We start from the raw sequence: 14,192 nt of genomic DNA on the forward strand, positions 1-14,192 counted from the left end.
AACATCTTAAAAAAGTACAGATAAATAACTGTCAGATGGAGCTACACGTAATGGGGGTTTTGTAGGGTAAAAAGAGTACTTTTGATTGTTGTGATAAGCAAGAACTTCAATGAAGACATAGAATTGAACCTAGGCTAGGTAGGATGAGATGGGAGAAAAGACCAAGGGGATCCAGGCAGAGAGGAAAGCATGAACCTTGTGTGTGTTCTCATAAAAGTTTGTGAGCCTTTCTTTGTTTAATTGATCATGTCCCAAGAGTACGTGATAAAAGTATAAATATTCTTTACTTGTAAAATGTTGATTTCTTTCATCTTAGAATATGGTGTTTATTAGGAAGCAAAAAAAAAACCTTTCTTCTTTGGCCTAATTCAATGCCAGTCCTACAGTAAGTGTTTGGTAAACATTTGTTGTTAATAATTGCAGTGTTAACAAAGAAGATTTATATAAAAGTGACATATTTTGCACAAATTACAATAGCCACTTAATAAATGTTAAGAAACTGCTGTCAATAAAATCCATGTAATAAACTTGATAGCCAGCCAGATTAAGCTTGAGAACTTTAGATCTTTTAGAAAAGAAAATCTCATCCCACCCTATCATGTAACTCACGAGAAAAAGACGACTGAGAGAAGTTCATTTCATGAACATAAAAAAGTTGGTTCATATCTGAGCTGGATGATAGGAACTATGCCTATCTTATCTTCTGTTATTTAAGAATCCAGGTTCTGAACTCCCCACCAGCTCTGCCAACTTTTCTCGCCCACTCTAAACTTGAGCTGGGTAAAACATTGAAGTAATAGAAGTACACAAAGGAAAGGAAGATGTCAACCTTAGAAATCTTACTACTTTTCAGCTCTCTACATACTCCTGTATACTATAGTAACAGAGATTGCATTTCTTATTCTTTACCTGGGAACATGATCTCCTTAATATACAAAGAGACCTGGCTTCTTTTCATTGCATTTTCAGTCCAATAGAACATTGATTGTAAGTTTAAAGGTGAGTGGGTAGTCTCTGAAATTGGATAGTGAGCTGTCCACACATTTGAAGTCATTGTTTAAGGTTTTATCATTCCAATAATTTCTATTAACCAAAACTCCTCTGTATCCCAAGTATTTGAACATATCAGAGACTTCAAGAGAAATGTGCTTTTGCTGTAAATCTCTTCATTTTGAAGCAAATTAACAGGTTAATGTAAAAGCTTAGTTATGAAGAGAAATACAGCAGCATGAGGGAGGAACATCAAAAGTGGTATGTGAATGAATATATGTCGACCAAAAAGTATTACTTTGCATTTCTCGTAAGAGCTTCTTGCATATTATTTTTAAGCTAATCCCAGGTTATGTTTTCTGATTTATAGAAATTTTAACCCAATCTTCTCATGATTAGGGCATGTGAATGATTCCCCAGTTATAATTTATAGTTTTAATTAAAATTCTTGTTGGCACACAGCCTCATTACTTCTGTATTTAAGGTCTGATTTCTTTCACACATTGTCTTCAATAATTTGCATGACTTAATTTGGTATCTCTTTAAGGAACTTAAACTTCTCAATTCCACACAAGCCTAGAAAATCAGAAGATAGCATTTCTCTGTTTTCTAATGGGTAAACTTACAAAGAGCTAAAAACATTTTTCTGATTCATTGAGCTGGGGGTACAAGATAAGATAACTCTTCTCTTTGGCTTTCTAATTTACGTGTTAGAATTTAGTTCTTTCTTTGGGAAGTCAGTAAGTCAGACGTGAGAAAGAAAAAACATAAATTTTAGAAGGACTAGGTATAGGAGTCCAGTTATTGTCAGGCTCAAGATTTGTGGCCCAAAACGCACATACTTAGTCCCTCCTCAACTACAAGTAGTGCCGTTCTGAGTATATTAATGACAAATAATTTCTAATATTTTATAACTTTCTTCTTTTCTTAGATTACAGCGTCAGAGTCATGCTAAAGATAATGAAATCAAGAACCTTAAAGAGCAACTTTCCATGAAGAGGTACAAACAGCTGTTGTTTTGGTTCAGAGCACCCTCTTGAAACTGTGTATTCCACTCAGCTTGTTCTGGCTAGTGTAGCCATGTAATTTATCATCCAAACTGGGGTACTTTTGAGCATGAAATTGAGCAGTATTATTAACTATGCTGGGACAGTAGATATAAACTGGAAGTGTCCTAGGCAAATTGGGTGATATGTTCACCTTAGCTCTAGCCCTAGAAAGCTACTGCGAGAGATTAGGTCAGCAAATTTATGGTCCCCCAACAAACCACTGTCAGGGACTAGAGCTTATGAGTTCTTATCTTTTTACCCTGATCAGTACTACCAGATGTGACTGCTTTATGAAACTGACTAAGTTTTATTCTGATTCTCACACGTTTTTCCCTGTAGGTAATTTCTTTATAATAGCTTTTTTGAGATCTAATTCATATAGCGTAAAATTCACCCTGTTAAAGTATACAGTTCATTGGTTTTTAGTATATTCATGGAGGTGTACAACCATCACCACTATCTAATTCCAGAACATTTTTATCACCCTAAAAAGAAACCCTGGATCCATTAAAAGTCACTCCTCATTCTACCCTTCCACAGCTTCTGTCAACCTCTAATCTATTTTTTTCCTCTCTGGATTTGCCTATTCTGGACATTTCATATAATTGGAATCTTATAATGTGGCCTTTTGTGATTTACTTCTTCCACTAAGTTAATGTTTTCAAGATTCATCCGTGCTGTAGCGTGTATCAATATTCATCCCTTTTTATGGATAAATAATATTCCATTGTATGGGTATACCATATTCTTTTTTACCTTTATATCAGTTGTTGGACATTTCATTTGTTTCCATTTTTTAGCTATTATTAATGCTGTTATGAACTTTAATATACAAATTTTTGTGTGGACATGTTTTCAATCCTCTTGGGTGTATACCTCAGAGTGAAATTGCAGAGATTTTGCAGTAAACTTTGTGTTTAACTTTTTGAGGAACTGCCAAAATGTTTTCCAAATGTCTGCACCATTTTACCATCCCACCAAGAATGGATGAAGGTCCTGATTTCTCCATACCCTCACCAATACTTGTTAGATTATCTGTCTTCATTTTACCCATTGTAGTAGATGTGAAGTGGTATATCATTATGGTTTTGATTTGCATTTTCCTAATGATTATATTGAGCATCTTTTCACGTGCTAATTGGCCATATACATAAATGTATCTACTTGGAGAAATGTCTATTCAAATCCTTTGGCCATTTTGTAAATTGTCTTTTATTATTACGTTTTAAGAGTTCTTTGTATGTGCTGGATACAAGTACTTATCAGATACATGGTTTGCAAATATTTTCTCCCTTCTGTGGGTTGTCATCTTACTTTCTTGATGATGTTCTTTGAAGTACTGAGGTTTTTAGTTTTGATGAAGTCCAGTTTATCTATTTTTTCTCTTGTTCTTGTAGGCAAATTTTGAACAATTATATAATGGCATAATAATTCCTCTTGGTGGAGTTAATGTATCTCCTTGAATATTTTATGATTTTTTTCCCCCTCAAAACATGATGGCCTTAATGGTATTAATAATATATTATTTTATCAAGCTTCTCATCAGTGTTTGTCAGGTACTCAAGCATCCAGATGTTTCTAATAATAAAACATTGAGGATAGATTTTGTGAAAGTCCCTATTACAATGTTATATTTCCAATTAATTGTTTTCATTAAAAACATAATTTGGTTTGTATGCTCTCGAGTTCTGGGGCTCAAGTGTAGGAAGCTGAAATGGGGTAGGAAAAAGAGAAACCTTATCAGTAGCCACTTTCCATAATGTCCTTCATAAATAATGTCCTTATCATTGTCTCCTTCCCACCCTCCTTCTCAAGCTATGGGATTTGTTTTCATTCTAAGGTGTTGAATGTGAGATAACCAGTAAAAAAATTTTAACGCAATTAACCTAACTTTATTACAGGGATAATAAAAACCTTTGTGGTTGCTATTGCTGGGTTACAAAAAGGCTTATAGGAACTTTATTCTGTGTAAAATGTATTAATAATGATAATAGCTAACATTTATTTAATACTTAGTATGTGCCAAACACAACATGCTTTAAGTATGTTATCTGAGTGAATTTTTACAACAGCTCTTTGAGGTAAGTAATACAATTTTCTCCATTTTTACATGTGAGGAAACTGAGATATAGAGAAGTAACTTGCCCAGACTTTCACATTTAGTAAATTATGTAGCTCAGATTCATCCTCAGACAACTTGATTTCCGAACCACATTTTAAATCATAATCTCTATATTAACAGCCTTAACACTGCTGTCGATAGTAATGGGTAACAGTAAGGGTTAAGTAGTGTCTTCTCTTGCTTTTATATGCTGTGTACTTTTACAAGAAATCCTTTCCTATTCATTCAATAGCTTGTGTCTTTCTTCCTCTTGAATAAGGTGAAAAAGTCTGTCCTTTCTGCAATGTTGCTGACTCTTTAATAATCATGTGTTTCAGGTCTCAGTGGGAGATGGAGAAGCATAATCTGGAAAGCACAATTAAAACATACCTAAACAAACTGAATGCAGAAACTAGCAGAGCTTTAACGGCTGAGGTAAAAAAAAAAAAAAGAGAGAGAGATGGGGTCGGGAGGGAAGTTTTCCTTGTGTACTAGTATACGAAAGAATTGAAAAAAAACCCCCTGTTTTTTGAATAAACAGAAATAAGACATCTTAAGACTAACCAGAAAAAGCATGGCTCACACTCTTGTGCTTTTTCAATTCATTGGCATTTTGTATATGATAACTTTAGTGTTGATGATCTTAGGTTGTTTCCCCCAAATGACTCCAAGAAATTGGCCTGCTTCATTATGTACAGCAAATACAGACATCTTGGAAAAAGCTAAACTTCTAAGAATAACATTTCACTGCTGCCATAATATCCCCTTTCTTTGCTACTTGCTGAATAGATCTTCCAAAAACACATAACATACACCCCAATGTTAAAAACCAACTTACCGTCTAGATACCAGAAAGTCACCCAGTTTTATCTGTTAGCTTAGAACACCACAGCTAGCTTCTTTGAAATGAACGAAATATTATTGTGTTTGTAATTTTTATTTATAGATAACCAAACTTGATATACAATAAGATTCAAATTTCTGGAGAGCTTGCAACAGTTAACATTACAAACCTTCCCACCTCTGTAATGGGTAAGCTCTGTTCTCTAGCAGAGTAAACGGGAATCAGGAGGTCAACAATCAAGCATGATATCTGAACCAAAAATCCCTGGAGAGTAAAGTGTTGGAGTGTTAGCTTTAACCAAAATGAAAGCTCAGAATATCTTAAGAGCTCAAGTTTGTATATTTTGTTTTCACTACTTCTAGTCAGAAAGTTTCTTTCTACTTTTATTATTAATTTTATAAACACTTAATACTGTCCAAGAGTTTAATAAGCTATTTTCAGTGAATATTGAGTGATTAGAAGGAAGACACAGAGGCCTAATGACCATGCATCAGTAATGGTATGGAAGGTATTCTGCCATGGGAGAGACTTTGGACTAGATGGCCTCCTGTCCTGGATTCATAGTGCATGCAGGACTAGATGGTCCTGTATGGTCTGAGTATTTTCTTACCCCTTCATCAATTAAAAAAAAGCAAATAGCAGGACTTTTGAGTGTTCTTAAACTTTGCTGCGTACTAGAGTTACCTGAGGGTTTTTTAAAATTCCATTACCCAGATTGCATCTGGTATCAATTAAATTAGAATCTCTGAGACCAAGGCATCATTTTTTAGTTTCTGAGATGATTCCAGTGTATGTGCAGGTTTGAAAACTAATGTTCTAGAATGTTTACCAACCCAGTAACCATTGAATGCAAAAATTAGAATTGCAGAATTGGTCAAAAAACTTTTTATAGCATATCATGGATCGTCAAGAAGCTCAGGTACTGTTGAAGAGATTGAAGAATAGCTTAAAATTTACTTAAAATGATTGAGAAAATAATGTATTCATTTGTAAGAATACCTTCAACTTCTTTCCCTTTCTCTCAAAAATCTGTAGGTGTATTTCTTACAGTGTCGTAGAGATTTTGGTTTGCTTCACCTAGAGCAGACTGAGAAGGAGTGCCTCAGCCAGCTTGCCAGGGTGACTCACATGGCGGCAAGGTAACCTTGCCCTCCTCCTTAATGTGTCTCCATCTCAGAGATACTTGCAAATGGCTCCAAGGTTGAACATGATCTGTGATGTGTTTTATATACATTACATCAGAGTCCTTGGAGTGAATAAGTCTTTGTAGTCCTTGTTTTTTTAAACCTCAGAAGTCATTTAGTCACTTTGATGGTTTACTTTGTTGCTTCTGCTAGAGCCCTGAGAAGTCTCCTGAGTGCAGTAATGGCTGCTGACAGATTTTTCCTTTCCTCCACAGCGAAATAGATCAAGTCTCAGTCAGAGACATGAAGACCAGATATTTACAAAACAGGGTGGATTCTAAGTGGAAAACTTTTTTCTAATTGTTTTCTCTTTTAATGCTTGGTTTTAAATACCTTTGAAGTACATTGAGAGGAAAATCAGTATTAACACCTAAAATCATATGTTAAAGGCAGTCCTGTGCTGTAAACGAGTGCTTTTCAAATATTGGACAGATTGCATGAGCTTCTGCTTAAATTTATCATTTTATGGGGTATATGTTCAAACTTAATTAATTAAATAAGAATCTATGGGACCAAGGCATCATTATTTTTTAGTGATTACCATTTTAATGATCATCATTATTCTTCAATTCTAAAGAATCAGAGTCTCTAATGTTTAGCAAGATTCCCAGGATATACTGATGTGCATTCAGGTTGAGGAAGCACTGTTGTAAGTGATCAGTCTATCTTTGCTTGCTAGAGGGAGAAAGGGCGCTCTATGAATTAGAATATTATCCAGGTTTTTATGAGATGATCTCAATGATAACTTGTTCTGCTCTTTTAAAGATGTGCTCGGTGATACTGAGGTGGGAATGTTATAACAAATAGAGCCTTTTGAAAGGACACATAAAATCTCTCTTTTAGAGATGGCAGACCCTAAACACCTCCAAGTTGTTCCTACTTCAGTCATTTGATGGGTGTGTTTGGCAGAGCTGCTGTGTTTGTGCAATTTATGTATTGCATAGAGGCAGCAATCTAATTTATCCCTGTAGAAGAGGTACTTCTTTCTGATTTGCCTTCCCCTAGGGAATATCTTTCTAATTTGCAAAAGAGCCTGATAAGCCAACTGTGGCCCTGGGAGGTCAGGGATAATGTGAAGATAGTCCAAAACGTGCTTCCAAGATGAGTCAACATCTTTGAGAAGGCTCTTGCATCGGATGGCTAGGGCAATTTTCCTGTTTGGCTTTCTCTGCCTCCCTACTTCAATGGAGGGATTCATATGCAAATTTTTTATAATATGTCCTAAAAATATTGCCAAGATAGGAAAAAAACTCGGTGTTCTTGAAGCAGAGGTTATATTTGCTCTTGAGAAACGAAATCTTACATATTCCTAGCCTTTGTTATTCTTAATAACAAGCCTTTCCATACAACTTTGTGCCCATTTAAGGTAATTATTGGTGATGGAGGTAATTTTGTTATTGTTTTATGTTAGTTATATATATGCTGGAGAACATAATGGAAATTTTTGGAAACCTAAGTGGTATATAAAAAGAACTGTCTCTTGTGTCTCCTTTTCTACACTAGCAACTTAGAATCACTTCAATTAAAGGCTGCAGTAGATAGTTGGAATGCGATTGTGACGGATGTTAGAAACAAGATTGCATTCCTCAGGGTAAGTTGTGAAGTTTGTTTAGAGTAAATTGACTGAATGTAGGTGGTATACACTTAAAGAAAACATCTAACATTAAAAACAATTACTAGACAAATTTAAGGAAGAACTTTTTTTCATTTCAGTTATTAAAGGTTATGCCTTTTTGAGGTTTGAGATTGATTACTTCCATGAAATTGGTTGTAGATAGCATCCTGGACTCATTCATGTGCTTTTTTAGGTCCTCATTACAGTACACGGTAAACTGAAAAATTGTGCCTCACACTAATTTTCCTAGAATTCCAAAGCTAACTCTGCTCCAATCATAAATAAATGTCTTAACTTGGTCTGAGTAATTATGTGTTTAGAGAGTTAAAAGGAAAGTCATGGGTCAGCCCTGGTGGCCTAGTGGTTAAGTTTGGCATGCTCCACTTTGGCGGCCCAGGTTCAATTCCCAGGCACAGACTTACACCACTCGTCTGTCAATGGCCATGCTGTGATAGTGGTTCACACACAAAATAGACGAAGACTTGGCAACAGATGTTAGCTTAGGGCAAATATTCCTCAGCAAAAAAAATAAAAATAAGAAGATAAAAGGGAAGTCAAGTGGACCTATATTAGTTTTCAGTCTTAACTTTTTATATAATTATTCCATAATGCAAAATAAGTTCTTAATTATTGATTTCATAGAATTAGGACTGTGCTAAAGGTAATCTAAAAAGGTAACCCACTGAATATTTATTAATTTAATCATTTGGCTTTAGGATCTTTTTGTATTTATATCTTAAAGTTAATATATGGTATTGATTGTTTTATGATTTCACAACACTGCCAGCAAGACAATGACATTCAGTTGTGAAGAGCTACCTCAAAGCACTAACTACTCGTTGAGCTTTTTCCTTGGTTCTTGTTTGCTTGTTTCTCTCTCGGACTCTTTCTTACTCAGTCTTTAGGGATGCTTAGTATTTCTATTGGGTTTATCAAAGTTCTGGCCTCAAAGGAGTTGCCCCTTGTTCTCTTCCTTATTTTCTTCCAAATGCATGTCCTCTGTGTGAAAGTTTATAAATATTTTGTTTCTTCAGACTTTCTTTTCCAGCTCTTGTGGGTTGTTTACAAAATAATATAGTAAAGCCAAATGGGGACTGTGTGAAAAATTGTTGAAAGCATGTTGTTAAACTTCAGGGATTGGCGTCTTTTGGCAGAATCGAAGAGAGTAAAACAAAGATAGATATGGAACTAGAGAAAGCTAGAGGTATAACTTTTGAGATGAACAAAATGTGGTAATTTAATAAGTATTCCCTAAAATTTCCCCTCCAGTTTTTAAAACGAACATTTGCAAGTAGTTAGCTCTTTGTTACACATACTTCCCCATATTTATCAGTCAATATATTACTTACAGCTTCTTGAATCTTTAGACTCTATTTGCTTTATATCAGTGGTTCCTCTTTGGGGGCTGAAAATCATGGCAATGCTGAGGAATTATCACAAGGATCTGTGAATTATGTGTCTCTATCTTATCAATCAACAAGTACTTCTAAAAATACAACTATTTACATTTGGGGATAGTAGTCTCTAGAATTGTTTTTATACTGTTTCTGACATAATAGGTTAGGAATCACTATTCTATGTTGTATTATTCAAAACCACATCAAGCATTCCTATATGATATTTCTTTGAAGTTGATTTTGCTCTAAAATATTGTTTCTCTTCTTCTACTAGACACAGTACAATGAACAAATTAACAAAGTGAAGCAAGGGTTCGCCTTGAGTACCTTGCCTCCAATCCAGCTTCCTCCACCACCACCCAGTCCTGAGATACTGGTAAGAAATAAGACATTTTGAAAAATTGCCATCTTCGTCTTGTTAAAATGGTGAGGGCTATAAAACACTGAATATGCAGTTATGTTTAATGTGTGTTCAAAATGGAATAGGCACATGTTGTGCATACTGTTTGTAATTATGTCCCTTCCTGCTATATCATCTGTATTATGGACAGTATTATTCTAGGTTTAGGACAGTATCATACCCAACTACCCTAATAAGGAATGGGTTATGTAGATGACAGAGAAATGCCAAAGATTCCATGTAGTCCCACAGGAAGTAACACATATTCTTGGTAGGATTTCTAGAAACCCTGTGTCTTCTTCCCATATTCAAACTACTGCCTATAGGTTGTAGTTTAACTCTCCCATGACTATAAGTATAAAATGGCTCCAGAAACTAGATACAGAATTGTTCTTTGGAGTTTCCTGGAGCCAGACCAGCATAAGCTGTCTGATAAAAGAAATACTTTATAACTGACAAATATAGTCACACCTTGACCTCTAGATCTTCATCCCTTCAGAGACTTTCTTAAGTCTGATGTGGCTTACCCGGGTTTAGTCAAGAGCAGAAACTCACTAGCAGTCAGGCTCTGTGGAATTCATAAGCATCTTTCTGCTACTGTTCGAGAGGTACATGTGTACCATTTGTGCTTCCTAACCAGAGTCACTGCTCTGCTTGATCAAAGCTGACAGTTGGGAAGTGCAAGCATCAGTGACCGTTGAGCATTAGTAGAACAGTTTAAGAGCACAAATGCTAGAAATGTGACAATGATATTTGCTGTAAATTGAGATGGTATTATACAATGGAAATACACTTAGAGATCTGGGTTTAGGTCCTAACTCTGTGAAGAACTATGTTGGTGTTGGGAAAATCAGCTGTCCTGGACTTTAGTTTTCCCATCTATAAATGAGGAAATTGTACTAGATGATCTGGTCACTAAAGTCCGTCTATCTGTGAGATTCTGATATGCTAAGGAATGGTCACTAGGCTTTACATGTATAATAGTCTAACCTAAGAAGTCTGGAATGATGAGTACTCTTCCAAGTTTAACCTAGTATTTTTATGTGTTTCATTATATCTTGATTTTTGTACCCTGGCTATCTAATCCTCAAAGAAGTGTTAGGTAATAGTTGTCCTCAAAGAGAGCAGGACTATTAACTCAGTACCCACCATTCATTCATTCTTTAAAAACTTTACATTATGAAAATTCTGAAACATACATAATAATAGAATAGTATAATAAACCTCTGCCAACTCAGTCAACATTATCAGCATTTTATCAGTCTTGTTTCATGTCATCACCTTCTTTCTCCTTACTAGAATATTTTAAATAAACCCTTATATATAATCTCATCCGTTTATACTTTAGTATATATCCCTAAAGGATGAGGACTTTTATTATTGGATATAATCACAATACCCTTTTCCTACTCAAGAAAATTATAAGTAATTTCTAATGTCTAATATCCAGTTAAAATTTATATTTCCCCAGTTTTTCAAAAATGTCTTATTCCTACCTAGCTCAACTGAATTTCCAATTTAGTTATAATTACACTTACTTTAAAAACCATTATTTTTTTTAAAAACCCAAACAAGGTTTATATTTTGCATTTGGCTGATTGTTCTTTAAATCCGTGACAGCTGCCTTATCCCCTCCACTTTACTGATGTCATCTATTTGTTAAAAACTAGATCACTCATCCTATTCAGTTTCTCACATTATTGATTTAACTGATTGCATCCTTAGAATGTCATTGTACATGTTCTACTAGTTCTTGTAAACTGGTCATTAGATCTAGAGTGTTGGTTAGAATCAGGTTCAATATTTTTGTTCAGAGTACTTTATAGGTGACTATCTTTGTACACATCAGAAGGCGCACAATGTCTCTCCTGTAGTGATGTTAAATATTGTCAACTTGACCTGTCCATTATAAATTTCCCCATTAACCTTTCATGTGCTGTTTTAGAATCATTATTTAAGAGCTATGTTGATGTTCATTTTTTTTAATTCACCAAATAGTTGAACTCCTGCTTTATACCAGTGCTAGACCTGGTTACCTGGTAGATGCTCAATAAATCTGTCATTTTCTGTAGTCCAGCCAAAATTGGTAGATGGTATCCATCCCACTGGTAGAAGCTAAGAAGGGCTAGCTTTCCACAGCCCCTGGGAAGTGCAATGACACCCACAAACATGTCTACAAGTCACTGTAGGAGAGTTTATCCCCCAAGCCCACCCCATATCAGCTTTCTACTCTGCTTGGAGCTAAAAATAAAGTTGGAATTCCATCAGGTGGTGCCAGGTCTTTCTAATACATAATAGCAAAAGTAATATTTTCTATAGAAACTTTGGTTCTGTAGTGGCATTTCTGAGTATCAATATTGTTCATCAACATGGACAGTACTCATTGAGGAGGCTCTGTTGCATAGTCCTATGTTATTGAAGTTGGAAGGGAATCTTAAAGATCTTAACCCAACCCTCTTATTTTATAGATTAGTAACTTGGTGTCCAAGGTTACCAGGCTAGGGGGAGAGAAAGTGGGACTAGAAACGAATTCTCTTCTCTCTCAGTGCTCTTTAGCATATTTCAGTGCCGTTTGCTTTTCCAAATATTCATGTATTTAACTAATGTTATGACCACATTGTTTCTAATGTGCTTTGTATCTAAATTTCCAATCACTGTTTTCCCCCAAACATCACTATGTGAGTTCAGATCATTGCCTATATGAATATATAAATTTGGGGGGTTTTGTTTTTATTTTTTACCTTTTCTATTTTAGATGCAGCAGTTCTTGGGAAGACCCCTTGTGAAAGAATCTTTCTTTAGACCCATACTCACTGTTCCTCAAATGCCTGCTGTTTGCCCTGGAGTCATCTCTGCACCTGGCCAACCTAGAGCCCCTCTGGTATAGAGCCCTTCTTGGTGGAATAGACACTAACTAGTTCTTTATCACTACAGTGATCCTCTTGGATGAAAGTCTTCTCTTTGTTCATTAATTTGATAAATGATGATGATAGTGGTGATATTGGTGATGATGTTGGTAACTGAATGACAATTGAATGAATAGTTCCATGTGAGGCACTGTGTTAAGGGCATTGCATATTTATTTCATTAACTAATATTAGCTTAGTTTTTGGATGCAAAGATAAATACATTTTTGTGGTATAGAAGGCTCACAGTTACAGTTTTGCTTCTGTAACAGGCAACAATGCAGGGTAGATTGATATTTTAATAGGTAATTTATATCCAAACATGGTTGTTTGGCAAATTGAAAAGCAAAGAAGCCAAGTCACAACAAACTATGTCACAAAGCTAAAGAAAAATTTTATTTACACACGTACGCATGCACACACACACGTATATATGTATGTGTATTTGGACAATGTTTCAACTGAATCTATAAACAGTATAAATAGCATCACCTTGGACCATATTATACTGTAAAGTTATAAATCTTCTTAGCTACAGATAGCCTCGTGAGCCTTATACAAGCCTGAAGAAGCAATAGAGAAATTTAACATGACTACAATTATTAGTTGTAATCTTGGCTAAGGTAAACTTTTTTTATTAAAAGAAAAATCTTCTCCCAGAAGATTTATGTTAAATATAATTGACGTCTAATTATAGTCTATTAAATCTTGTTAAATATATCTAATCTGAACTTTGCCATAAGTACATTTTAGTCAATTGTTTCATTTGTTTTTGTACCTACATATTGCCTACAGTCTCTCTCTGAAATATATAGTCAAGTGGACTCTGCTTATGTTGGTAGAGGCTGCCTTTCTGCAAACAAATCTGTGGATAGGCCTGAACATGTTAACTAAATACCGCAGCTTACTACCGTGATATCACAGTGTTACTTATCTGGTTTGCTCCCATACCATGTTAAAAGGAACTATGAGAAAAATTTCTTGAAAACATTAAAGTACCTCAACCTTCTAATAAGATTACTTTCTGATTCCTAGGAGAAAGCTTGATACTGAGGCAAACCCAGATTTCTGCGCAGTATTTTGCTCCTTCTCAGACTTACTAGGCTTTATATGAGTTATTCCAGTGGCTATTAGTAGTTACTAATTTTTCATGAGTAATAACTTTATCTTTGAAAATAACCTGTAGAGCCTTAAATAAAAGTAAAAGATGCCATGTTTATAATTATCCTACTAATCATATTAGCACTCCAAAAATATTTACTTATTGATATTAATTAGAATCTTAATAGTTCCAAGAAGAAACTACCATAAAATATGGGGAAAACTTTGATGGTTTCACGTCCCAGAGGTGTCACTACAACTTCCATACCACCTTTGTTTATAACATTCATGAGACATTGGGCAGACATTCTAGTAGTATCGTCATCTTTATTTAGTTGTTTGAAAATTCAACTTTATTATTTTTCTAATTATAAAAGTGGTATAAGTTAATTATAAAAAGCAAATAATACAGAAATATACAAAGTATATACAGAATATATAATAAAGAAATATACAAAGTAAAAAGTAAAATTGTCCTGCAATTGAACCCTAGGAAATAATTACTGTTTACAAGTTGTTTTATAACTCTATGCATACAAATTTTTAAACATTTTAACATGAGTCATACCATAGATACTATGCCACAGACTTTTTTTAATGAAACG

The 14,192-nt window shown here is 34.8% G+C and overlaps 1 protein-coding gene across 13 annotated transcripts in view; it reads left to right on the plus strand.

Annotated features, from left to right (window-relative positions):
- Window positions 1-14,192, plus strand: part of DZIP3 (DAZ interacting zinc finger protein 3) — a 102,039-nt gene that overhangs the window by 81,406 nt on the left and 6,441 nt on the right. For all 13 annotated transcript variants that reach the window (XR_006888230.1, XR_006888231.1, XM_046658592.1 and 10 more), the window contains 6 exons: window positions 1,922-1,990; window positions 4,479-4,575; window positions 6,020-6,123; window positions 7,672-7,759; window positions 9,455-9,556; window positions 12,336-12,461. Coding sequence is in view for 11 of the 13 variants with exons in the window: in XM_046658592.1 (XP_046514548.1) it covers window positions 1,922-1,990; window positions 4,479-4,575; window positions 6,020-6,123; window positions 7,672-7,759; window positions 9,455-9,556; window positions 12,336-12,461 (586 nt within the window). In the remaining 2 variants the exon portion in view is untranslated. The remainder of the gene's footprint in view (window positions 1-1,921; window positions 1,991-4,478; window positions 4,576-6,019; window positions 6,124-7,671; window positions 7,760-9,454; window positions 9,557-12,335; window positions 12,462-14,192) is intronic.

Source organism: Equus quagga, chromosome 4 (genome assembly GCF_021613505.1).
Source record: "Equus quagga isolate Etosha38 chromosome 4, UCLA_HA_Equagga_1.0, whole genome shotgun sequence".
In the NCBI taxonomy this organism is placed as follows: Eukaryota; Metazoa; Chordata; class Mammalia; order Perissodactyla; family Equidae; genus Equus; species Equus quagga.